Here is a 27,827-nt window from a genome sequence, read left to right on the forward strand (position 1 = left end):
AGTTGGAGGCTGCATTGAGGTATGATTGTGCCACTCACTTCACTCCAGCCTGGGTGATAGAGTGAAACCTTGTCTCAAAAAAAAAAAAAAAAAAAAGAAGAAGAAGAAAGAAAGAAAGAATAAGAAGAAGTGGTGAGACCAGACATCCCAGTTGTGTTTCAGTGTTAGGGGAATTGTTTGGTCCTTCTCCGTTCTGTATGGTATTACTTACAGATTTTTCACACATATCAGACAGAGACTTTTTTTCTTTTCTTTCTTTTTTTTTTAGCTTGTTGGAAGTTTTTATCATTATTTCTTTTTTGCAAGTAAGCCTGGAGGGCACATATGAAGTACAAAGATTTGGTTAGTGATGAGTTAGTTGCTAGGAGGCAGGGGAAATGAAAAGAACAAACACACCTGCAGGCCAGACTGGATGGGATGGACAAAGGCCAAATACTGGTAACGCAGATGGGCTGGGCGGGGGTGAGGAGACCTGATTTGTATTCCTGGCTCTGCCACCAACTTGCTATTTAACCTTAAATGTGGCACATTGCCTTTCTACCTAGCACTAGGAGATAAAGCTGAGAGCCAAGTTGATCTCAGAGAGAATTTAGTAAAGTTGGAAATGTGATTAAAAGATTTGAAAAATAAGAAATGGGAAAAGAGAATAATGAGCCTGGACTTCCTTTGTCTGCTAAAAAGAAGGCTGAGATTTGAATTATTTTTATACTAATTCTGGTTCACTGCACACCAAGACAACCATTCACCTGCTCCATCGTCTCTGGCTACCTTAACATACCTTCTCTCCAATACCACCTGCTCTTGGTTTCTTTAGCTTTATTTTAAGTCTTGAGACCAAGTGGTGGTATGTTCTCTAGCACTACCTTTTTTTTAATATTAAAGAAATTTTTACATGGAATGCTTCACGAGTTTGTGTGTCATCCTTACGCAGGGAGCATGCTAATCTTCTCTGTATCATTCCAATTTTAGTATATGTGCTGCCGAAGCGAGCACTCCAACCCTACTTTTAAGTAGTTCTTTTACTAAAGTATCTTCATCTGAATCACTGAGGGTGAATTCTGTTTTCTGCCAGGACCCTTCCCTCACTGATTGGCAGTGTCTCCTCAACATATAGGTGTGCTCTGGGGTCTCTCTGCCAGCCTTGCCATATGCCTAGGCTGACCTCAAAGTAGGTGGGTAGGTCTCTGCCTCTAACCACAAACCTTGCCATTATATTTATGATGTTCTGGGTTGTGGCTTAGGAAAATTATTTTAACCACTTTGCATGTCATTTGACTCTATTCCTTTGGGTTATGCAGTTTGTTCCATTTTTATGTGTCCTTTCTGAGAATGCAGATACCCCCATGAGGGACAACAGCTTTCAGCTGGCAAAATTGTATTGGGTTATCTGTTCAGTGATACCATCAACTGAGCAAGGTTGTGGTTGTGATAGCAGAGGCGTCAAGGTGGTGGGGACTTGAAGTGGGTGGGGACCAACGTGCTAGCATGGAAATGGTGGGGGTTGGGGGGATTCTAGAAATAATCTTTTCTTATTGATTATTTTTACTGGAAATAGCCCTGTGGAAATCTAAATTCTTTCTCTTAAAATTTCTGTGAAGTCCCAAAGGGCTTATGTTTTTATGGTTATTTTTGTTCCCAGGCTAATGCTTTTCCTACATTTGTTCAATTCCAGATTATCTTTTTATCTCAGTAGGTAAAGTCTATTCTGTATTCATTGACCTAGATGTAAAATTCAGTCCCTTCTTCAAGTTTCACATTCATTAGATCTCACTGCCTTTAAGGCAAGAGGTAGACTTCCCTGAAGTGCAGGTGGGAAACAGAGGGGGAGACAGAGGAGGCATTTCCGTTACAGCAACATAACAACTTCCAATGAGCTTTGGACTGTGTTCTTAAAATGTTCATCTACCTTACACCAGGGCATTTGCTACAGTCTGAATGTTTATGCCCCCTCCCCTTCCCAAATTCATGGTTAAAATCCTAACCTCCAAGGCGACGGTATTAGGAGGTGATTTGGAAGGTGATTAGATCATGAACGGGATTAGTGCCCATATGACAGAGGCCCAAGGGAGCCTGTTTGCTTCTTCCTCCATATGGAGACTCAAGGAGAAGGCACCTTGTATGAACTAGGAAGTCAGCCCTCACCAGACACCAAATCTGCTGGCACTTTGATCTTGGATTTCCCAACCTCCAGAACTGTGAGAAATAAATGTCTGTTGTTTATATACTATCCAGTCTATGGTATTTTGTCATAGCAGCCCAAAAGGACTAAGACAGCATGTCACTGGTCATTGCAATCGTTGCATGCCCTGGCCTCATACCAACTTGTGAATCCTTCTCTTCCTCCTTCTTCTAGGGCCTTCGTCTCTTCCCTCCCTCTCCCCTTTAGAGGGAATGCAGAGTGACAGAGACTTTGCAACCAGACATCTGGGCTCCAGTCTTGGCCTTATCCCTCATTAGCTTATATGGCTTATCTAAGTTACTTAAACTTTCTAATATCAGTTGATCCATCTGAAAAGTGGGCATAATGAAACAATCCATTTCATAAGTTTGTCATGAGTATTAGAGGTGTGCTGTGGTTTGCTACCAGCATACCTTCTCAGAACCAAGGTACTTATTTCTCAGCTGCCAGGAGTGTTAGCTGCTGATGGTTGCAGCTGAGCCCCTTCCCAAATATTGTCCTTGGCATAAGAGAGTCTCTTGCCTGTGGTTATACTCTCTTGGGGGCTGCCCATACCCAAGGACTGGTTGATGTGGCTGTTTAAAGCCTTGTCCTTTTACTTCAAGTTGGAACAATTCTGAAGGGTCATTCCAGTTCCAGAGCTTTTTGTGAGGCCACCTGGGCCTTCCGTTACAACTATATCACATTTCAGTGCAAGGTTGGCTTCCCTCATGCCCTGACAAGCATTCTCTGGTAAGCCTCCTAAAAACTTCTGTCTCAGAGTCTGCTTCCAGCATAAGAGAAGATGGTTAAAAGAATGTCCAGTGCATACTAGGTGCCCAATAAATTGTTGTTATTGTTGCTTGGAGGGTGAGATAATTTATCTCCAGAGATTTTCCAGAATATTCTAGATATACACACACACACACACACACACACACACACATGTATATATGAGTATAAATCTACACAAGGAATTTTAATTAATAGTTTGAACCATGAGTAGTGAGAATAAAATTATTCTAAATTTTGACAAGGAAAAAATGGTTATTTTGTTTGTTTTTTAAAAATGTTATTTTACTGGAACATATTCTAATCAGCCTGCTGCAATAAAAGCAGGATCTTCTTATTTAGTAATTGACTCTCATCTGATACTCTTAGGTACTGTAATTTTGTTGTCTCTGCATATTTGATTATTAATCCAAAACAGATAGAGGTACTGACAGTTTACATTTCTGTAAGGTTAGAACTTAACCTGTGAAAAACTGATGCATTATGATTTTATAGACTAAAAGAGAAGTTAATGCCACAGAGATTAAGATCTTATTAGCCTGTAGAAAGTAAACTAATCTTACATATAATTTAGCAGTCTTTTTAGGCATTTCTTTTCTGACTATTATAGATCTCAATTTCTTATATATACTTTGAATTTGCATTTGTCTTTGTCAGATGTTCACCATCTATTTGTATGAGAATGATGTTTTGAACTGTGGCATTTCATGGGAATGTGTTTCTGCTTAAGTATGATTGGTTTCCCAAGGGTAGCATTATGGTAGGAAGGCACCCAAAATTTCATAGGGGCAATTGGAGAAGAGAAGTCAACATTTTGAAGTTAGCCAAACCCTATCATACAAAATCCAAACTTTGGGTCTAGTTTTGAAGTATGTATACTTGCTAGTGTTGCCATAACAAAGTACCATATGCTGAGTGGATTAAGCAACAGGAATTTATTGTTGCATGGTTCTGGACTGTAGAAGTCCAAGATCAAGGTGTTGGCATGGTTGATTCCTTCCAGGGTTGTGAGGAGAATTTGTTCTAAACCTCTATCCTAGCTGCTGGTAGTTTGCTGTCACTCTTCAACATTCCGTGGCTTGTGCCAGCAGTACCCTTATCCCTGCCTTTATCTTCACGTTGTGCTCTCTCTCTGTATGTGTCTGTGTCCACACTTCCCCTTTTTATAAAGACACCAGTCATACTGGCTTAGGGGCCCATCCTAATGATCACATTTTAATTTGATTACTTCCGTAAATACGCTATCTCCAAATAAGGTTCCATTCTGAGATACTGGTGACTGGGGCTTCAACATACGGAAAGGGTTTGGGGGAGATACAATGCAGCCCAGAACAGTAGGATTACTTTGTCTTCATTCCCAAGGATTCCTTTATGCCTGGAATGGTGCCTTAAGGAGAAGAATGTTATTAACTCCTGAGAGAATCTCCATTAAGTAAATGAGGTTTATTTCCACCCCCCACACCAAGCCCTTCCCAGCCTTGCCTTATGGATGTGGTTATGATAAATCTCACTTAGGAAATAAAACCCATCTAAGAGATGAGTTTCCAAATTCTCAGGGGCATTTAGCAGCCAGTCAATTTTTACATATTAAACAAACAAAAAAATCATCTTTTTGGTGTTGCATTTATTTACATGAATATAATAAAATAAATAATTCCAATGGCATTTGGACTGCATTTTTGTTAAAAAAATATTGATAAACTTGTCTGAGGAGAGAGTGTGGTGTTTTCTGATTTTGCATTAGGAAGGTAGGCGAGTCAAGGAAGAAGAATGATTCCTTTGACAACCACGGAATTATTTACTGACTAGAAAAAGAAGCTTCTGTTTGAATAACCCCTTTGAACTGCCTGAAATGCGGTGGAAGCTTGTCAAATGTTTGTTGAATGAACGAAGTGTCCAGGGAACTTAGACTATTTGAGAGCAATCAAAAAGCACATATTTATTCAGAGATTTATCATGTACCTAGGTTTGACTGATGCTGTGGGGGCCACTAATTTGTATAAGAATAATAATAGCAGCAAGTATTTATTGTGCTTGCACTGTGCCAAGCATCCTGCACACATTTTTTTCACTACTATCTGAGTTAGGCACTATTTTATTTTACATATAAGGAAACTGAGGTTAACTTACCACACAGCTATTTAGTGATAAGGTAAGGTGTGTTCTTAACTTCTGCACTCTAATGCCTACTACACATGGCCTCTCTCTAGTAGAAGCTTACATGCTTGTTGTCGAGATAGGACACTTATAATTAAGGAAATTAAAAAATTAGTGTAGAAGATGCTAATTGTGTAGGCTCATTTGCTATGTATGTGTGTGCTGTCAGCATTTCATAAAAGTGTGGGTTTGTGTAATGGCTAAGTGTGTACATTTTGGAGTTAGATGCCTAGATTCAAATCTCATTTGGACCTCCTCTTATGTGTATGAACTTGGACATGTAGCTTAAATGTTCTGTGCTATAATTTTTAAAATTTAATATGAAATAGGATCATAAAGGTCCCTACCTCATTGTCGTGAGGGTTACATTAGATATGTAAAATGATTCAGCACCTGGCAAAATAGGTTTCCTGTTAGAATGTAAACTCCACAAAGGCAGCAATTTGTGTTTTATTTATTCGTGTATCCTACATATATAGAATAGTGGTTGGCATAAAATAGACATTCAATAAATACATTGTTGACTGAATGAATGTATTTCAGTATGTAAATGCCTGGGCTTGGTTCCATTAACAAACATAATGAGGTAGTCAGATGTTTGCACATCTATGTGGAACAGTGGTTCACAGCCCAGGATCACACTTGGGAGGCTTCTGAGTGGACTAATTCTCAAGTTCCACCATGGGCAAAAGTTTAGTACTACTATTGGAGAATCACTGTGAAAGTAACAAATATAGAATAATACTCATATATTGTATTGAAGATTCAAAACCAAAAGTGATTTTCTGAATGACTTATGCCCAGTAGGAAACTAAACACAACCTTTGTTTCAATAGTAATTACATTCTTGAAAATTTTAATGTACCTTAAAATCGTCAAACAATACTTTCAGTTCCTCTGTAACATGGAGTAGGACTTAGTCTTAAATAATGACACACAGGTTTGTTCCCCTGCTCTGCTAAATGCTCTGCTGGAATGTTTGGAATTTGTGCAGAGCTTGGGACAGATTTTATGGTGTGGACTATCCTTAGCCTTGTAGGCAGCTTGTCCAGGTCAACCAAAACGCATTGTGGGCTGCTTTGAATATAAGCAGAGTTAGTGCTCTTACACTGTGGGAAAAACGCACCAACACATGCACAGAGTAATTAAGATCTCTCTTGAGGCACCTGGGGAATTAAACTAAGGTACTGAGTAACTTTTTAGACAGCTGATTCCTCTTCTAGATCAATGTGATGAGGTCACCAGTCTCTCATGTGTCGATCTTTAGGAGATATCTTGGCTAAGGGACCTCCTGATCCTCCAGCGATATCACATACCTCAAGAGGGATCCTCATTCTCTTATCATGTGTGGAATCACTCAGACAGGGAGTGGGTGAGATGGGGGTGGACAAATGGGAGCCATGTATACCTGGAGTCAGAGCAGGACCAGAGCGAATTCAGAGAAATTTGTAAAATGGATAACTAAAGGGTATCCTGGCTAAATAACCATTTATTTGCATGTTTTCCCATAAATTTTAAAAAATTCTGTTTATGAAGAGTATATGTTACACATTTCTCCCAATAAATAACATTATAAAAATATGAACACTATCATACGTTCTTTACAAATGTAGTGGTAGGATTTCGTTTTACTGTTGATCACACAAAGCCGTTTTGATGTTTCTTAGGCTTCTTAATACTCGATTCTACCTCATTTGCATTTATTTTTAAAGAGCTTCTTTGAAGGATTTCTGACTCTCTCAGGAAAGAATATCAGTGAAATGTAAGGCCTGGGATATAATTCAAATCATACTAATCAGATTTCTCAACCCTTTATCTAATCAGCAAGCTGTTTTGCTTAGCTTTTTGGTCAAGTTCATTCATTAGCTCAGAAAGCATTTATTGCATATATGCTGTGTCTACCCCAGGGCTAGAATGTAATAAGATTAGTAGATGAATTGAGCCCTGTCCTTTAGGAGTTTATAGTCTTATTGAATGAAGTGAAGGAAATAATAGGATGCTATTTAAAATGTATGATGCCTTTTATATTTTAAATACATTAGAGGTCTTTCATGTCAGGTAATTGACAGTAACTGTGACTTTCTGTTATTGAAACTGCATTACAGGATATTTTCTTTTCATATCTATTTCACAGTTAATATCACAGTTCTTTGCAAAGATGCTTTTGTGATTACAGTGATTTCATATGAAGTGTTGCTGTGAAATTAATAGAAAGAATCATTGGCATTTCATAGTTTTGCTGACTGTGGATTTAGGAAGATTCTGAGCAGAGGAAAGAATGAGAAGTTGAAATTTCATTGATTTTTTTTCTTCATCAGAGCAAATTGTGGCATAAAACCACTGCCCCTCATTCCCCCTCCAACCACACACCAAGTTCTACCAGACTCTTAAATGTCATCTTCCACCACCAAGATAAATTCAAATAGGAAAATAACTTATACTAACTTTATTTGAGGTCTGAGATATAATGAAATTACTTTCTTATTTTGGAAGAAAATGTGTATACTTGTATGAATTATTGGAAAAAGGGATTTTCTCCATGGTTGTTTAGAAGAATGGAAAGCTGTAATCAGAAGTTACTTCCTACCCCCTGCACCCCTAAACATTTTTCCCTATTCCTATGTCTTTTTGTCAGACCCATGTACAGTTACAAACTGGCAGGCCCCTTGATGTTTCTTTCTTATTTTTTATCCTAATTGATGTTTCTATATATAGTAGATATATGATTTTCCTCTATTAATATTGTATAAAACCAATCTTAAATTGCATCCAAAATGAGGAATAAACGATCAACAGAAGGCCTTACCTAATTGTTTGTATTCACAGGCTAGAAAAGAGTGTGATTTGACTGCAGTTTCATTCAGGATTAAGTATTTGTATGTCTCTTATCTTCTGCGCACATTGTTCTTCCACAGACACATGGATCTCTCACATCCTAATTAGATGATGTGAGCTATTTGCCCCTCCTGGCAGTCTGAATTGGGAAGAGTAATCGGGTTTTGGTCGTCAGAGTCTGCGAGTTCTGATGAGTGAAACTTATTTGTCCTGTGGTTTCTATGGGCGCCTGACAGTAGAATTTTATTTCCTCCCTTTTAAAATTTTTTTTCCAATCACAACTGTCTGGGACCGTTCATGAAAAGGATTCATGTTTTTCTCATTAACCCAAGATTTAGGAATTCTTCAGCTGTTCTAAGTGTTTGCACTTTGACACCGTTTGGTATTTTTTGCGAGAACACTTACATTTAGGTTGTGGTGACTGTTAAGGCATCAGAGGTGGGACCTGTAGGTTCTGACTCCACTGAGATCTGATTTTCTTATGATAAAAACTGTGGCTCAGAGTGAAACATGTTAAAGAAGTTCCTTCAACATGGGAGGAGGGAAATGGCTGGGGATGAAGGATCCCCATCTACAAATCTTCCATTGTTCTTTTCTCACTGCTTAATGACTTGGAATATACTTGGGGGTGAAGGGCCAAAATTGATGTTGTTAATTATTTGCCTTGGTGAAAGTGAGGAAAGAGAATATTGTGTCATCATTAAAGGCCTCCGGACTTGTAATGACTCTTCAGAGGATTATATAAAGCAAGTACATTGCCTGCTGCCCAGTGGGAGCTTTGGAAAGTAGGCTACCAGCAAGCTTGGTATGATCGCTTCCAACTACTGAAGACCTATCCGCTATTTCTGGGACCTCCTGCATAGGAATACAAGAGACTAAAAAAGAAAAATAGAGGCCTAGACACTTGCTGAGCTCTCTGACATACTTGGTAACTGATTAGTGGTTGCACAATTCCAGATTCTTTACAGGCTTCTGCTCGGCCTTTCCTTGGGTTTGGGAACTACTGTTCCTCTTGCTCAACTTTGCAAATGCCATTTCTGGATGGAGTTTGCAGAGGACAATGAGCAGGACAGAGAGATCACCTGACTTTTAGGTTTCAACAAAGCTTTTAAATTATCCTACTCTTTTCTCTTTGTATGGGGCAAGTTACTTCAGCGGCTCAGTCATGATGGCATTCTGCCCATCACTGCTTTCCTTTCCCCAGCCCACTGTCTGGAGCTTTGTTCCTCTGTGTTGTCAGAAGGTGGAGGAGACTGAGGATCTGGGTCTCTCTGGGGACCCAGTGCGTCTGCAGCCCCAGTCTCAGAGATGGCAGATTCTTACTGAAATATTCACATCATATAAGGCAAGCTGTAGAAAGACAACTGAAGGTAAATAATGAAATTGCTGATGTTTTTCTTTAGAGTGCCCCTTTGATGGGCCTTCAAAAGTTATTGTTCCCCCCACTTGCCTAAATGTATTATACTTGCTCCCATAGAGCAAACTTTGAAAACTTTAGTGCACAGAAGGGAACACCATGGGAACGTGTGTAAATGCAAATTCCTGTGCCTCACCCTCCAACTGATTCAGGACTTAGAGCAGCAGCATCACAAGATCCTTGTAATTCTAATTCAGATACTTCTCAGGCCACACTGAGATACTACTTTAGAGGGAAAGCCCCTGTCATTTCCAGGCAGCCACTTCATTAATTCACAAGTCAGCACTCATGTTTAAGCTCGAGACCTTGTCTGAAATTTTTGATGAGGTTGTTCAGAAATTGAACTTCCATGATTCCCGATAGTACCACAGTTCTTCCTAGGTGATCCCTGCTTTCTTCCTTTTTCTTGCTGTTCTTACTCTCTCCACTCTGTTCTGACCACTCCTCCCTTCCCTGTGCTCAGTAATGATCACATTTGCTTTGCCAAAGCAGCTCCTCTGATTTCTTGTCTTTGCAGACCAAAGTCAAGGCTGACTATCTCAACCTCTCCTTGTTCATTTGCTCCTTTCTGACCTGAATTCTGTCATGTTCCACCCAATACACCTAAAATCTAATGAGTGTGTTTGGGCTTTTTCTTACGATGGACATTGCAATTTCTTCGCAGATGCAAATCAGTCCTTTCCCATGTAGAAACTCAAGTTCAAGTAGTCCTTTGCAAGGATAAAGGAGGATGTTCTTGAGAGGAAAGAGAAGTAAGAGTGAACTTTTAGCTGTAACCAGCATGGAATATGTTTTGCTGGGAAATGGAGGAAATTCAGTAAAAGACCTCAGAAGCTTGGTTTTCTTGCTTTTAGCCTCTGGCAACTTTAAAATTGTCCCAGTATTGTGACTGCCTAAACTCCCAGGCCTTTTCCGTAAATAAAGAGACAAGACCTTAAGTTCTGTCCTCTACCCTGAATAGGGGCTTACATTTTAATTTCAGGCTTTAATGTAGTATTTCCCCACAGTGGCCCCCTCAACCCTCCCTGTCTTTTGGCACCTGACACCTTCTATCCATAGCCTGCACTTTAGGGAGGCATATTGCAATACATTTGCAAAGGTTTTTAGATGCAGAAGGCTAACTCGGGTATCATTTCTACCCCATGGGAAATTTTGAGCTCTGTATGAGATTCTGATGTTGGGTTTTCTTTGTGTTTTTGTCTTCTTTCTGCAGGAAAGCAATCTCCCGGGCGGGCCTCCAGCATCTGGCTCCTGCACACCCCCTCAGCGTTCCCGTGGCAAATGGTCCAGCGAAGGAGCCCAGAGCGACTCTGGACTGGAGTGTAGGTGTCAGCTTTTTCCTCTAAACATAACTTCAGTTGCACTTTATGCTTCTCTCCTTCTCAGGATTCCCATCACGACAAGCAAGACTTGCTTAATAATTTTCAATATTGCTCACCGACCAATTTTCAAATATCTAAGCCGTAGCTCTGTTTCTAAACTCCTCTGAGCATAGCTACTTTATATGAAATCAGATGTGTTCAAGACTAAAATAAAATCTTTGTGAATCATTTGAAGCACTATTGCCTGGCTTTGCAGCTGTGAGATAAAAAGTGTCTCGTGCACATGCTTTATCGGTTCTGCCAAGTTGATGATGTATAGAGCTTACCCTTAGTGCAACATCATGGAATCTAAGTTTGATTTCCTCAGCTCAGGCTGGCTTTTTGGGGGGTGTTTTTTTTTTTTTTGAAGAGGATGACTTCACTTTACACTCCAGGCACTTTATGCCCTCCTGTTGTTTATACTTCCCCACCCTGCCCCCAGCCCAAAGGTGGATGGGTTTAGTATCAGTAGGTTGAGTTTATTAGCTCATGTTAACATTTTAACCAAAATATACTCACAAAAACTATTAACTTAATTCAAAGATTGCAGTCTAAAATTCTTTAGTCAATTACAACACATTTGTTGAGAGTCTTCAATGAGTCAAGTTCTTGATTGAAGAACTATTTCTAGCTGTAGACTGAAAGCGGTGGTCTCTTCTTGAAGCGATGTAAGGGACAGCATCCAGGCACGGGAGGGCTGCTCTGAAATTCTGCCAGCCCATCTCGATGAACCTTGTGTAGCACTTCTAGTTGCATTTGAACAGAAGGATAATCCGTGTTCTCTTTCTCTGAATAAAAGAGAATGGCGGGTGCAGGAAAGGAGGAAGGTTTTCTATTTTGTGTTTTTAGCACACATGCCGTGATTTCATGTCTTTTGTATTATCACATGTCTTCCTCTGCCCCCAGCACACACTTATTAACATTCTCATTTTATATTTTGGACACATACTGATGTAAAGTCTGCATGCATTTGTGAAGTACTTGTCAGAAGATTGGATGTATTAATACTTGAAATCCAACTTCTTCTTTGATGGAGATATTATTACACTGAGAGTGCTCAGAGATTACCTGAGCATGTTGAATTGGTGTTCAGGAAGAATATTCCTTTCCTGGAGTTTCCTTTATTCCAGGGCAGTTATTTAATAAACTCTTAACCCATAATAGAGTATGTTTACACCAGTATTTGCATAATTAAAAAGAAGTAAAGGTATAAACAAACAGATAAATAAAATCAACAAGGGATGTGCATGGACCAAGGATGAGAGGGTATTATGAATGAAGGACCCCCAAAAGTTAGTTCAATAATCACGATGTTCCAAACAACCCTCTGATCTGAAGCAGCAGGACCCTCTTTGGGATGTGTGATTCTAATGAAGGGTAGTTTAAAGCATTTAGTTAGGAACGTTCATTAAATCCTTTCTTTTCTCCTTGTATAAAATTAGTCAAGTCACTTGATTTCTTTCTGCCTCAGCATCCTCATCTGTAAATGGGGATAATTGTGGTGTCTCCCTCAGGGGACTCTATAGGTGTTGTTAGGATCAAATGTGGCAGTAAATGTCAAAGATCTTTGTGAACTGTGCAGCCTGCAGATTTGTTTATTCAGAAGTAAAGTAATTGATGAATTCATTAATTTTTCAAACATTTGCTGAGTACCTGCTTTGTGCCAGAGACTGTGTTGGTTCCTTGGGATTCTGAGGTGAAGAAGATAGGGTTTCTGCCTTCAAGGAGCTTAGAATCCAGTGGGCAGAAAAGAGACCAACGGCTGAAATACAGAGCCGTGATACCTAGAACAGAGGGGCACAGAGGCTGCCACTGGAATGCAGAGAAGGGCGCTCCATTCCCATATGGTGTTGGAAATAGTAGAAACGGCTTTCAAAAAGAAGTGTCGTGCTTGAGCCAGAGCTTGGCTAGAAGGTATTATTTTCTGAGTCCTGTAGAGAAGTATATAGTCTAATGTTTCATCAAAATGGTATTTTGGGCTAGTGGCGGGAGACTGCAATATAGAATGGAGGAAGAACAAATAGGAACTAAGACTGGGTTTGAGTGTAGTGGTCTTTTATTCCTTCCTCTCTTCCCTTCCTCTTTGATTGTGAGAACACTGGCATGGTAGTCTCTTGAAATTATGGCATGGCATGAAAGACATTGGGAATATTTAGCAGTGGAGGAAAAACGGAAAGCCTTTTCCAAAGATACTCCATCAGAGGATATAAGGAGTTATAAGATGTTGCTAAAAAATAACCACATATTTGTGGACTAATACTGATTGGTGTTAGCAGACAGAGGCCAAACCTTGACCATCGCTGCACTTCTTTATTGGAATCATGTAAAACATGTGTTTCAGCCAAGAGGAAGAAGCAGATGGTTAAAAATATTTTAGTGACTTTTTTTTTTTTACTTCCTCTTGCTTTAAAATTTTTGGTGCTTCCTAAGGAATGTGCTTTTCAACAATCTTATTTATATCACTTTAGTTTGTTCTTCTCTTCAAGGAGCCAAATAAGAAATTTCTTTGTTCTGTTGAAGGTGCAAGAAGGGTCCTCGGGCTTGACTTCTCTCTGCCCTTCCCTTTCCCCCACCTCTTTGGCTCCCCATAGAAAAGCAGTGAGACCCTCATCTCCCACCATTAACCCACTCTTCTAGACTCAATGTATGAAAATGATCAATCATTACTTATTCAGTATTACTATTTATTGAGCACCGGTCAGGCTCAGAGCCTCTTAGGAGGCTCATAAATAAGGAGGAAGGTGGCAAGAATTAACAAAAAAAAAAAAAAGAGGAACTCTGATGTTTTGCCTTTGATGAGGTAAGGGGGCCTGACGTGGTTCAGCCGTGTTTCTGAGGGTCTTGACCGCAGTGGCAGAACAGGGGCTCAGTGGGGATGGTGAGGGTTCCCTCCTTCCCATTCCTACCTCCTTGACTCTTGGGGTGAAATTCTCTTTGCTCTGTGATCCTTTGGCTCGGGGTTGGGGGTCCTCTCCAAGGTCTCTAGTATTGTGACCCTCTGGCTTACATCACCTCTATCCTCCTTGCTTCACCTGTGAGAAAACAGATACAAAAACTGTTCTCAGTGTGTCTGAAGTTGCAAAGTAAGTCAGAGTGAGCCTGGAATTAGGATCTTAGTCTGCAATTATCTCCTTATTGTGGAATCCTGAAAGGGCCCGGTTCTGACTCCAGCCTATGTGCCCAAGTCACCTGAAGGGATGCTGTTATTTCCCAAATATCTTTTTGTAAGAGGCTTGAGGAAAGATCTGCGTGTGGGATGCCTGATTTAGTGAGCTTAGACTGCAGGTGCTGCCCATCTGGGCCAGGAGGAACCTATTGTGGTAGGTAGTTCTTTTTCTTTTTTTAACTTTAACTTTTTATTTTTAATTATTATGCATACCTAATAATTGTATATATTTATAGGGTACAAGTGATGTTTTGATACAGGCATACAATATGTGTTAATCAAATCAGGTTAATTGGGGTATCCATCACCTCAAATATTTATCATTTCTTTGTGTTAGAACATTCCAATTCCACTGTTTTAGTTATTTTAAAGTATACCCTAACTTACCGTTGATTATAGTCACTTTGTTGTGCTATCAAATATTGTTCATTCTATCTAACTATCTAACTATATTTTTGTACCCATTAAGAATCCCTCAATCCCCGCTACCCTTCCCAACTTCTGGTAACCATCATTCTACTCACTGTCTCCATAAGATCAATTATTTTAATATTTAGCTTCCACATAGAGTGAGAACATGTGAAATTTGTCTTTCTGTGCTTGGCTTATTTCACTTAGCATAATGTTCTCCAATTCCATCCATGTTGTTTTAAATGGCAGGATTTCATTCTTTTTTGTGGCTATATAATATTCCACTGTGTCTAGGTACCACAATTTTCTTTATCTATTCATCCATTGATGGACACCTAGGTTGATTCCAAATCTTGGCTATTGTGAATAGTGCTGCAATAAATATGGAAGTGCAGATATCTTTTCAATACACTAATTTCTTTTCTTTTGGGTATATACCTAGCAATAGGATTGCTAGGTCGTATGGTAGCTCTATTTTTAGTGTGTAAGAGGGTTCTCCTGTCTCCACATCCTCACTAGCATTCATTGTTGTTTATCTTTTTGATAAATGCCATTTTACCTGGGGTGAGATGATATCTCAGTTTAGTTTTGATTTATATTTCTCTGATGACTAATGATGTTGAGCATTATTTCTTATGATCATTTGTATGTCTTATAAGAAACATCTATTTATATCTTTTGCCCACTTTCTATTTGGATGATTTGAATTTTTCCCCATAGAGTTCCTTATATATTCTAGTTGTTAAACCCTTGTCAGATGGGTAGTTTGAAATATTTTCTCCCATTCTGTGGGTTGTCTCTTCACTTTGTTGATTGTTTCTTTTGCTGTGCAGAAGGTTTTTAGCTTGATGTGATCTCATTTGTCCAATTTTGTTTTGGTTGCCTGTGCTTTTAGGGTATTACTCAAGAAATCGTTGCCCAGACCAATGTCCTGGAGTGCTTCCCTAATGTCTTCTTTTTAGTAGTTTCATAGTTTCAGGTCTTAGATCTATGTCTTTAATCCATTTTGATTTGATTTTTGTATATAGCAAGATAAGGATCTAGTTTCATTCTTCTGCCTGTGGATATATAGTTTTCCAGCATCATTTATTGAAGAGACTGTCCTTTCCCCAGTGTATGTTCTTGGCACCTTTGTCAAAAATAAGATTGCTGTAAATGTGCGGGTTTACTTCTGGGTTCTGTATTCTGTTCCATTGGTCTATGTGTCTGTTTTTATGTAGCAGTTAGTTTATGAACATGAACTTAATATTTCCTTTAAGTGTTCCATTTTCACATTCTCATTTCCCTGCTTGGTGATATATACTGCCTCTTGGTTTTAGCTTGTTCCTCAAAGTCCCACAGATTCTCCTTTTTTGTGTTTTCTCAAATGACTTATTATGACTTGTAGGATTCTCTGCCCTACATGGGCTCATTTCCTTGAAGACTCTTTGCCAACATTTACTCTTGCTGCCTGTGCACAGGCTTGTCTCTCTCTGCATGTCAGGGATAGAACCTGTAATGTTGGTATGTGGAGAGTATCCACATCAGTCCTCAGTATGGGGCCTGAGTCTTCTACTGACAACAGTAGAAGAGCCCACATTGGGCTCAAACCAATGTGGAAATTGCTATTTCCTATAGAAATTTCCTCTCTTGCTCTCTGCCAAGTCATGCTCATCTTTTCAATGGAAGCAATTCTGTTTATTTCATGTACTTTTTGCTTTGATTCCTCATGATACCTATACTCATAGTGCATTGTCTTGCAAACCTTAGAACCAAATTAGTGTTTTTTGTTTGACTTTCTTATTTGCAGCCTGCAGTTAGATTTTAGGCTACTTGAAAGGAGGAGCAGAGTTTCCTGCTTGTTTTCTCTTTGCAGTGGAGATCACAGCATCATAGACTTAGTAGCTGCCTGGTTACTGATGTCAGGGGATGAACTGATTGCAGATTTTCTGCTCAATCAGCAAGAAGGGGATATTTCACTGGGAGTTGACAGGCACTCAGATAATCTCCAGTTCCTGAAGGGCTTGGTAGACATGACTCCAAAGTCTGTTTGAAAAATAAATGGATGTATGCTATTTTATTTTAAAAAGCACATTCTCCTAGGTGAATGTTTATTTATAGATAAAAAATACCATTTTCTCTTGTGTGTACCCTTCCTGGTAGTTATTTAAGAAGCTTAAGCCTGAGGCTGTCAAAGGGGGTGGATCCAACTAACTGTCTGGAGGATCAAGTTCAGATAGTCTTTTAGGAAATTTTATAAAGGAGATTCACCCAATATAATTTTAAAGCTCTTAACCAGGAGTCTTTAAAATAATTCAAACACTTAATTAATCAATAAGGGATCTATGGTGGCCCACTTTTACATGCAAATTCAGACTAACTGTCAACATTCATTATTTTAGCCAGTTGGTAAAGTTTATTTCAAAAGTAGAAGTAATTTTAAGACATTTACTAAATTGTAGACTTCAATCCATTAAAAACTGCTACCAGAACAATCTTGAGGTATTACTGTTTAGTATAGAAATGTTACTACATTTTGATGTGGTATGAGATGTGACTGCTATGCCTTTCATTAAACAGTGCTGTCATGGTGCTCACTACAGATGTGTTCTGTGGCTTTCAGGAAATCACTGTGCGTGTGCATTAACTGATTTTCCAAGCATTAATAGCAGTTTGAATCCCAAGTAACGTTTTTTTTTTTTTTTTTTTTTTTTTGAGACAGAGTCTCGTTCTGTTGCCCCGGCTAGAGTGAGTGCCGTGGCATCAGCCTAGCTCACAGCAACCTCAAACTCCTGGGCTCAAGCGAGCCTACTGCCTCAGCCTCCCGAGTAGCTGGGACTACAGGCATGCACCACCATGCCCGGCTAATTTTTTTCTATCTATATATATATTTTTAGTTGGACAGATAATTTCTTTCTATTTTTAGTAGAGACGGGCTCTCACTCTTGCTCAGGCTGGTCTCGAACTTCTGACCTCGAGTGATCCACCTGCCTCTGCCTCCCAGAGCGCTAGGATTACAGGCGTGAGCCACCGCGCCTGGCCCCAAGTAACCCTTTTTAAATTTCCTTCCTAACACAATACATTGTGCTAGATCTTAAAGCATATGTAGTTGTTTGATCCTCTCACTCTTCCCACTGGCATCCTCCCTTCACCTTCATGGTGACAACCTGCAGGGGCTGCCTCCCCTGACACCATCCCATGCATGTCAGCCAAACTAGTTTGGTGGGAAACAAGCTAAATTACTAGAAAGGAAGGAAGGAATTCTCAAAAAGAAAAATAAATATTCTCATCTTCTGGGCTGGATTCCAAGTTTCCAGTTTAGGGTAAGTTAGCCCATCTAGAAATGTGTCTGTGCCACAGATAATGTGTGTCTCCTCTTAAATGTCACATGCCTCCCCTGCAAATGGAGACTTCATTTGGACTTAGAGAATACTTTCCTGCTTGTAGCTTTGTAGCAGAGGGCACAAGAGGTGCATCTCCCCTCTGTCCTCAGTTTTATAATTTGTTTTTGCCATTACACTGCCTAAAACAATCCCCAGAACAGTGGTGGAAAAGTCACCAAGATCTTTCTTAAAGGGCATGTTGGTTTTAAAGTCAGCATCCTTGTTTTAATTCGCTTTTCCTGCCTCCTTGGAAAACTTCCTCCATTCCCAAGAGCTATGGCAAACAGCCTCCTCAGGAACAAAGCCAGATCTTCCATCCAGACCACCTTTCCTTTCCTTTAGTTGAGACGCTAAGAAGAGCAGCACTTTCTCTAGGCAGATAGAGACATAACACAGTTGGTACACTGCTTCACAGTTTGGTTCAGGGACAAGATTAGGGAACCAGAGTCTTCATGCAGGATTGGTTTAAACTGGGTTATGAAACTAGGTCATCTTATCTTTAGAAACCTTGAATGAAAAGCCAGAAGGAGGCAGGGATGTGTGTGTATGTGTGCGCGTGTTCTCATTTCCGTCCTGTTTCCTAGGCGAGTCTTAGGAGACCTGTGCCTCCTTTCCAGGCTTCAGGCCCTCACTGTTCTTCAGGTTTCATTGTCACCACACCAGCCTCTCCACCCTACATCTTTCCCCACTCCCATCCCCGCTTCAAAAAACTGAAGTCAGGTTAATCAAGATAGCAGATTGCTGAACAGAGAGCATAAGGAACTGCCCACTATAAATTAGTGAAAGTCCTGGCCCTAGCCCACTGTGTAAATTGTGAGACAAATCTACCTCAGTTTCACAGATCCTCAATGTTCCTTTATTTTCTCAAATTGGGAGAATTTTAAATTAAATCACTGCTGGACACAGTCTTAGAATCCTGTAACGACACAGGTCCGTGAGAGGTGTCTAGGTCTAATCTTCTGCCTCTATGCAAGTGATAATCTAAACTAACACTGTCCAATGGAAATAGATGTGAGCTGTCAAAGTAATTGTAAATTTTCTAGTAGCCACATTTTAAAAACTGAAAAGAAATAGGCAAAATTAATTTTAATGTCCTGTTTTGTTTAAGAAAATATATTCAAAATATTATTTCTACATGCAATAAATATAAAAATTATTAGTCATATGTTTTATATTCTTTTTTCATGCTAAGTCTTCAAAATCTTCCACGAATTTTACCCTGACAGCACATCTCAATTTGTGCTAACCACCTTCCACATCCTCAATGGCCATACACCTATTGCACAGCACAAATTTAAACCATCCAAGACAATTTGTTATCTTGAAGATTTTCAGGGGCAGGCAATCCATGTTTTTTGTTTTTTTTCCTTTTTGATTTTGTAAGAACATTTGCTTAGGCTACATATTTATAATTCTTATTGTTGCAAACATTTTTACAGGCAAGTGTCTTCATTTTGTGTAGATTATTTGCTTCTGGAGTGAGTGCACCTGTTATCTATAAATATTATTCAGTTTCAAACACTCCTCTCACCTTTATCTTTTTACCTATATCCGTTACTGAGATTTCAGTAGCACTTGAACAAGTAATCCCATCTGTATACTTATGTCTATTTAGGTGAACCTCTACTCTTAGGCAAATGGATAGACGTAAATCTATCTGTATAAAATGTATGTATATCTATAGAGACTTGTCTCAGCACTCACAAGTATAGAAGAAATGTCTTCATTTAGAAATGGGAGAGTTATTTTTTCTGTTGGGCACAGATGGGTACTCTTTGAGTTGTGTACTATTTGAGATTGTATTTCAAGATCCTTGTGTAGAGAAGGAGAGAGAAAGATGTTCCCAGGTGGGGACTGTGGAATGAACAAAAACATGGCACCAAAAAAGGGAAATGTGGGGTATAATTAAAGAAGAGTGACAAGAAGGTAAATAAGGGAGGTAGAGGATAGACTGATTGGCACTGTTAATGGAAGGTCTAGTAAGCCAGGTTGAATTTGGATTTTATTTTATAAATAAGAGGGAATTATTTAAGCATTCTGAGCAAGGGAGAGGCAAAATCATGGCTGTATTTTAGGGGAATTATGTTTATACCAATGTAAAATAAGTCAGAGAGGGTGTTAGAATTACACCCTAGAGCAGAAGAAATTAGGATTCAGAGATGTCAGACATGTTGTCCAATGGATAGTGAGTGACTTGGGGGTTGATGCAGATAATTAAAGGACACCCAGACCAAAATAAGAGCAAAGGGAAGAGACCTGCACTTGTTGGGGTAATCAAGGAAGTGGTAAATAAAAGACTCAAATGTGAGAGTTGTTTATTACCCATGTAATAGACCAGGATTATTCCAGGGTTTTGGGTGGGGAGTTAAGTTCTTTTCCACATGGTTATTCAGTGACCCATACTGATGGTTGCTCTGACATCTCACCAGGAGCTTCCAAAATCATCCCAAAGCCTGACGTCCCAATCATTCAGTAAGGTAAAAGAGCATGGAGGAAAATGCACATGAGGGGATTTAATGGACCCAGCCTGGAACTTCTACTTGTGTTCTATTGGCCAGAACCTGGTCACATGGCCACATGTTTGTTGCAAGGGAGGCTGGGAAATAAGGCTTAGCTCTGTGTCCAGGAAGAAGAGAAAAATTATTTTGATGAATGGCCAGCAGTCTTGGCCACAAAGACCAAGGAGGGAAGCTTACATAATACCAACATTTAGGGGGAAGAAGGAAAACTGGAGAGTAATAGCAACAAGAATAATAAAAACCGTAATAAAAATTATTAACTTCTTGTATACACAACATTGCATAGTTCATGTTTATTAACATGGAGCTAGAGAAGGCTTCATGACAAATGTAGGAAGAAAACCAAAATAGTCTATTTGTCTACTCCATTCTTGTGCTAATGCCACCCAGGCTAGACACCTTTATGCAGAATTCAAGAGTCCCTGAGACCACCCTCACTTCTGATAGCAATTACAAGTTTGGGAACCCACAGGACTACACTAAAGTTCCATAAGTCACTAGACGTGCTCAGAGAGCTCACTGAAAGCTGTTCTACTCACATATATGGTCTATCACAGACCTGTCCCAGTGGAGTCACGGATAGCTAGCTGACTTCTCCCAGCAACCATGCGCTAAAATACACGTGGTGTACTGCCACGCAGGAAAGCACATCTGAATACTAGCATCCAGAGTTTTAATTAGGGGTTGGTCACGTAGACATGGTTGGTTGCCCATGTGGTTGACCTTATCCTTTAGCCCCTCTGGAGGTCGAGCTGATACCAAGGCCTCCAGGTGAACAAAAACACTCCTATCAGGCAGGACATTCTGTGTGCTTAGAGATTACTTTCTTGGAGTTGAGGGCTCAATGGTTTATCAGTGGTTTTTGATCTTTTACCCACACAACATTTATACTTCACTTTCTAAAGTAGTCAGAGGGATTTCTGCTATGGTTAGGTTTCTCTGATATTTGCTGCTGTTATCATGTGTTTAGTTTCCATCTTCCCTGGTAGATTTTATTCTGTAGATTACCACAATATCCCAGTGCCTGGCACCAGTGGTATGGGATAAATGTGTGTTGAATGAATTAAAGAATAATAAAATGAAAGGGATTATTTTGTATAAATGGTTATAAGTTAAAGTTGGATGAAAATTTCCCAGTAGTAGAATATTTTAGATTGCGTGGATTGATTTCTTCAGAATATGTTACAAAGAAGTGCCTTTCTATTGTATTTTTAGTATGATTATCATCCATCACTATCTGAAAACATTTAGGGTCAGAACCCACAGATGTTCTCTTTCCTCTATTTTTGTCCCACAAGATTGACCGTGGGACATTTTCCCATTGACCTCCATGAATGGACTTGCTACAGGGAAAAATGACCAATAGAGAAGAGTAAGTTTTGGTGAAAAGGTGGCCACCCTTTGATGTAGAGGACAGTGATCGTCATGAGTGTTGCTTTCCTTCCCAGCAATGGTTCTGAGGCTGTTGGAGATGTGTGTGACACATCCCCACCTCAGAATCTCAGTGGGCATCGCCCCTGAGCTCTTGACACCTACATACCTAGTCACTCTCTCCTGTCTCTTCATGCCTCACTTCTGCCGTTCCAGGACTTGGCCTTACGTTTCTTGGATCTTGAAGCACCTAGATCCCATGTCACAATACAACTTTGGTCATTCTTGCCTGAAAATTATTTGAGTCTATAGGCCCTGAAGGGAAAATGTGTTCTATTTGAATCTGAAGACATACATTTATTTTAAACGATGGGTGACACTTGGTATTTTTTCCAGCAAATGTAATTTGGTATGTATTTTTGCTTCTCTCTACTGAGCTTTGGGGTTCAGAGGGCTGTTGTGTGGAGACTTCTGGAGTAGATTATAATAAAGGTGATTCATGTATAAAATGGATTTCTAAATTGCTTGGTTATTTTATAAAACTTCTTATTGAAGTCATCACCTATATTAGTCTGCTCAGGCTGCTATAACAAAATATCATAGACTTGGTGGCTTAAATAGCAGACTTTATTTCTCACAGTTCTGGAGGTTGGGAAGTCCAAGGTCAAGGTGCCAGCAGATTCCATTCCCAGTTAGGGTCCTCTTCCTCACTTGCAAATAGATGCTTTCTTCCTGTGTGCTCACATGGCTTTTCTTCAGTGCATTCCTGTAGGGGAGAGGCAAGAGGAGGTGGGAGCAGAGGAGGGAGGGGAAGGGGAAGGGGAAGGGAGGGGGGATGGGTAGGGATATCTCCTATGTTTCTTCTTATAAGAACACTAATCCCATTATGAGGACTCCACCTTCATGAACTAGTTACCTCCCAAAGGCCTCATCTCCAAATATCATCACACTGAGGGTTAGGGCTTCAACATTGAATTTTGAGAAGACATGGTTAAGTCTGTTACATCCCCCACAGAAAAATAATTACGTGCCCATGCGTTTTGGATGAATAAGATAAAAACAAGCAATTTTCCTGTAAGACCTGTAGACTCAGTCTCGTTCCCTTATGTTAATCCAATACAATGCTTTCCCTAACAGCTCAGAGCCCTTTTAAAGCAAATGAGCAAAATATACAATTATTATATAAATTCATCATTTCCAAGGTAGTGTACCATAAGAAGCAATATGGACTCCTATTCATCATACTGTTAATATTAAAAAGCAAGTGTTTTCCCTCCTTCCTGGAGCAAAACACTGCGCGTTTCTGAACAATAGGATTGTTGCTCATCATCTCACATATCCTAGCAGCCCTGTTTGCGATCAGAAGTATGTATTTTTAGAAGCAGCAAAATTATTTAGTTTGAAAAATTGAGAATTAATTGGGTGAAGGCCTTATTGAATTAGTGAGGTGTATGAATTAGGAGAAATTTATTATGCTTTGAGTACACAGAGACTTGAACTAGGTTTTAAGAAACCTCTGCCCTTAGAAGTATAATTTACCCATTACAGATATAAATGTGTTTTTGAACAGTCTTTACTCAAAGTACTTTAATGCTACCATCCTCCTTCTTAGCTAATTCACTAAATAAAGGCAAATTTTAGTAGCATTTGGTCTCAATTGTCATGGAATTTGCAGTGTTGGGCCTGGATGAATGAGGCTTTACATTAAAATATTTTGAGGTGTTTTTTCTTATTTGTTGAATATATGCTTCAAAAATGACCACATTCATGTATAAAGCACCTATAGACCTAATGTCTCTTTTAGTTATAGCTCAAACAAAGTTTTTCTGAATACCTTTTTCCATTTCTAGAATTTTGGTAGAATCAACTCCAGGAGTATCTTGAGGGGTAAAATGAGGAATGTTTAAACTCCTTGCATTCCCTAACTTTATTGTATCCCAAATCTATATTTGAAATCTCCTCTCTTTATCTCTGAAAAGAAAACTGAAGTCAGGTGGGTCTTTTCCTTGCAGGAGAATGCTGTGAACGGAGAACACCTGTGGCTGGAGACCAACGTCTCAGGAGACCTCTGCTACCTGGGAGAGGAGAACTGCCAAGTCAGATTTGCAGTGAGTGTGCCCGTCAGGCTCCGGGCTCCATCTTTCTGGGGGAAGGCCTCTGAGTCTGAAAGCAGAGGGGGTCACCGTGCCTGAATTTGCAAGGAGAGGTTTGAAGGAGCCTGCCTTTGTGAGGTGGAAAACTTCCTGGATGTTGTATGGTTTACAGAGAGAGTTTCTCATGTTAACATGGCTTTCAGGTTGTCCATGTTAATGGTTTTGGCATTCGATTATGCCGGCCAGACCTTGGTGTAATGTGCTACTTTATGATGATGCCCAGGGTAGGCCCAGGAGAGGGTAAGTGTGCATGAGGGCTGTCTGCTTATGGAGGGATGCCCAGCTGGGGCAGAGGCCTGTTTGTGGAGGAAGGGGCTCTGGGGAGGGGGTGATCTGTCTGTAGGGGAGCGGCTGCAGTGGCGTGGCTGGGGGGCGAAGATGCAAACACCTGTAGGGTGTGTGCTAGCAAATAATCCAGACTAAATGCTGGAGGGCACAATTCTAGAAATGATATAAACAATCAACCGGTCAATTGTTGGAGTATCCTTTGCTTTTTAAAATTTGCTTTTTGTCCCTATTGAGAACAATCTCTTTAAAGCTTGTAATTCTTTGTGTTCTGTGGACAAAGCATGGTTGCCAGGCAGTGCCTTGTGGAGGAACTAGAACTTTAGTGTTGCAAAAGTGAACATAACATTTTTGTGTAGTTTAAAATTATTGGTCCACAAAGAGAGTAATGGGAAATAGAATAGTAATCCTTATTTGGGGAAATAGCCATCAAATTTACATAATACTTTTTTTTCTTTTTTGTTATGTTTGTTTTTTATGTGAAAGAAATGTTTGGAGCAAAATATAGGGCCTTGACATTGCAAATAAGTATGTTTCTGTTAATAAATAATAAGGAAGAAATTGCATTTCCACCAAAGCTTATAGAAAAACACATATATCCTCCACGGACTTTTATCAGGCTGCCTGAAACCTCCAAGTCTTGGAACCAAGACCTTTTACATCACTTTAGCTGTTTTGACCACTAGTTTATAGGTTTTGTTTGGAAAAACTTTGAGAGTTTTGGGGAAACTAGGGTTTATCTGAGTGAGGTTGAGAATAAATGTTGGAGAAAAGCCCAGATGAGCAGCCTCTGGATTTGATGTCAGGAAACTTGGAGTCGAATCTCAGTGTTACCATTTATTGTGTGACATTGAGAAGTCATGACCTTTGGGGCCTGGCTACCTTCTAGGTAGAAAAAGAGTACGATTAAATTATTTTTAATTTTGCCTTTAACTCAGTCTTGTAATTAATTACTCATTTGCATTTCTTCTAATCTTGTTGTAAATTCAATTGATTTAAATATCAGGATTTCAGCTTTATGCATATGTATTTTTAATTCAAGTATAATTGCATAGAATTTGATTAAATTGACCAAATCCATGAGAAGCTCAGCTGTTTGGACTAAAATGCTATAAATAATGAATTAGCATTAGGGTCTTAGTTAATTACATAAACACTGGTCTTGGGATATCAGATAATATAAAATGGAAAAAAATGAAAACTAATCTTGTGTACATATTTTTGAACAATTTCTACTGATTCTGCTGCCAACTGGTAGACTGTGATTTGTTACAGAGTTATGCCTTATCTCCAAATTGCTCTTTTTGATTCTTTTCTGTTACTTTTTTTTGGCACAGCTACATGTTACCTCTCTTGAAAAATATATGAACAGATACATCCTCCTTAAACCTTGTGCCAGTAAATAGCATTGCTATCCTCTAAATGATTATTATATGGTCACTATTACCTCTAGGCCATGAAAAACAAGCGAATAAAGGAAATTTTAGGTAGGACTAGGAGGAAACAGAATTGAGTAAATTCCCAGTGTCCTTCTGAACCTTCCTCATAATTTCATCCCAGGTGCTTGGCCCTATTAACTCATGTTAAGAAGGGTGTGGAAGATGAAGAACTCACTTCCCAAACAATGCTGATTAAATGAAGGAAAAGATCAGTAAGGAAGCTGAAAAACTAAGCTCAGTTTCTTCACCTATAAAGTGGGGGAAATGCTATTTTGAGGATTTGATGTGATAATACGTGGAAAGGGCTGACTTGGCACAGCAACTGAGTTAATTGATTAAAGGGGAAAACCCCCAGAAAGAACGAGAACAGAAAATTCACAAAAATTTGCCAATATGTATGGAAAAATATAAACAAAGACAGCCAAATTAAAACAGCTCTGAGGAGTCAGCATCATGTGCCTATTAAATTAGCAAAGATTTATAAAATGATAATACTGCTGGTTGGTTTGGGCTGAAGTAGATCTCATTAACATCTGGCAGGAGTGTAAATTGATATACTTCACAAAATTGGCAGTATGTAATAAAAGCATTAAAAACACCCCTAGTTTTCTCTCTCACATTGTGAGGTGTGTGTCATCATTGGGCATTGCATTCTGGGAGAGACACTGGCAAGCAGCAAAGGAGCCAGAGGAGAGCGCCCAAGTTGGCTCAGGAGATGGAACTTTGTCATAAAGAAAAGTTAAATAATGTGGGTTACAACTGAGTATTAAAGAGGGAAGGTAGAGAAATGTCGTCCTGTATTTGAAGAGGCGCCATGAAGGAAAGAGAAGTGACTTGCTATCTGTTGTTAGGAAGGTAGAATTAAGTTATATAGAACCCACTGACTCTGTATCTAGAGAGTTAAGTTATAGATCTATAATCCACTGATACATAAACATCACCTGGGAAACTTGTCAATGATGGAAATTACTTTTTCCCTCTTTGGTCCAAATGCTGATTCAATATGCCTGGAGTTGGACTTGGGAATCTGTGATTTTAAAAAACACCTGAAATAATTCTGGTGCAGATGGTTTACAAACCTAACTTTGAGAAATACAGTATAATAAGAAAGAACCTTAAAAACTACAAGGTATCCCAAAAGTCACCATACATAATGGGAAATTGTAACTAAATGTACCTTTATTTACAAAAATATTCATTACACAATTTTACAGAATTTTTCCTTTGTATGGAGACTTTTGGAATACTCTGTAGAGCTGTCCAGTAAGGGGACAAGGTGCCTGGAAAAATGGACTCAAAGGCTGTGTGTTTTTGGATGACTTTGTTACAGCAAGGGTTACAGCGAGTGGTCCCGAGGACAAACTGAGCGGCACACGGAGAGTCAGAGAATCAAGGTTTATTCACTGGCGGGCTCAAAGGGGTCTCGCCACCAAATTCTGAGCCCCATCTATCCAATTTTCCCACTTTTATTAAGATGGGGTGATCCAAGGGGTGGGGTCTCAGGTGACTAATGCCTGCCAGGTAATAGGTTAGTTGATGTGTCAGGTAATAGGTTAGTATTATGTTGCTGCACCAGGTAATAGGTTTAGTGTTATGCTAATGTGCCATGTGATAGATTAGTTGATGGGCCAGGTGTTAGGTTAGTATTATGCTGATGCGGGTCTTCTGTGATGGTGGGGATCTCAGGTGGCTGCTGTGCTAAGTAATAGATGGGGTTTTTTTCTTATCAACTTGAGCAGCTGTCTTTTAAGGATACTATAGATGGATATGCACACCTACTTTGTCTAAGAGGTCAGATGCAGAAATCTCCAGGAGAGCTTCCAGTTTAAATGTTTTAATGTTCTATTTGCAGCTTTCTTAGAATTGAACAATAGTTTTATAGGAAAAAAGCATGCACAAGTAGATTATATTCTCATTTCTTCTAATGAACCAATTTTGAAGAAAGCCTACCTGTTGGCTTTGAGACTAAATCACCATAGCCAGGTACCACCTGAAGACTCCTAAGCAAAGTACAGGCAGAATGCTTGGGGGAGGAGTGACTCCATCACCAAAGACATGCCTTTCATTCCTTCCTGATTTTTGCAAAGCAAATGTCACCAGTAGAAGTTAAGAGAAGGAAGAAGCCAGTGTGGGTTGACACAGACAGAGGCAGCTTCATGGAAATGGAATTTGAGCTCAGCTTTGAAAGGTGGGTAAGATTTGCATAAGTGGGGCTGGGGAAGTAAAACATTTCAGGCAGGGAGAAGAACATGAGCAATCTCAGAGGCAGGGGCGAGCTGAGGGAGGTGGCAATCGTGAGACATGCATGAGCACACCAGAGGGCATGTGTCAAGGAAGAATGGAAATAAGGACCCATGGGACGGGCTATGTGTGTCCATATTTTCTAAACCAATACTTGGAG

General features: G+C 39.5%; 1 protein-coding gene and 1 non-coding gene across 4 annotated transcripts in view; one reads left to right on the plus strand and one right to left on the minus strand.

Annotated features, from left to right (window-relative positions):
- Window positions 1-27,827, plus strand: part of DGKI (diacylglycerol kinase iota) — a 397,632-nt gene that overhangs the window by 121,240 nt on the left and 248,565 nt on the right. For all 3 annotated transcript variants that reach the window (XM_045565327.1, XM_045565330.1, XM_045565329.1), the window contains exons 2-3: window positions 10,573-10,681; window positions 23,562-23,657. In XM_045565327.1, the coding sequence (XP_045421283.1) occupies window positions 10,573-10,681; window positions 23,562-23,657 (205 nt within the window). The remainder of the gene's footprint in view (window positions 1-10,572; window positions 10,682-23,561; window positions 23,658-27,827) is intronic.
- Window positions 887-993, minus strand: LOC123647814. Its single transcript, XR_006738353.1, has one exon. It is a non-coding gene; the product is annotated as a U6 spliceosomal RNA (small nuclear RNA).

Source organism: Lemur catta, chromosome 11 (assembly GCF_020740605.2).
Source record: "Lemur catta isolate mLemCat1 chromosome 11, mLemCat1.pri, whole genome shotgun sequence".
NCBI classification, from domain to species: domain Eukaryota; kingdom Metazoa; phylum Chordata; class Mammalia; order Primates; family Lemuridae; genus Lemur; species Lemur catta.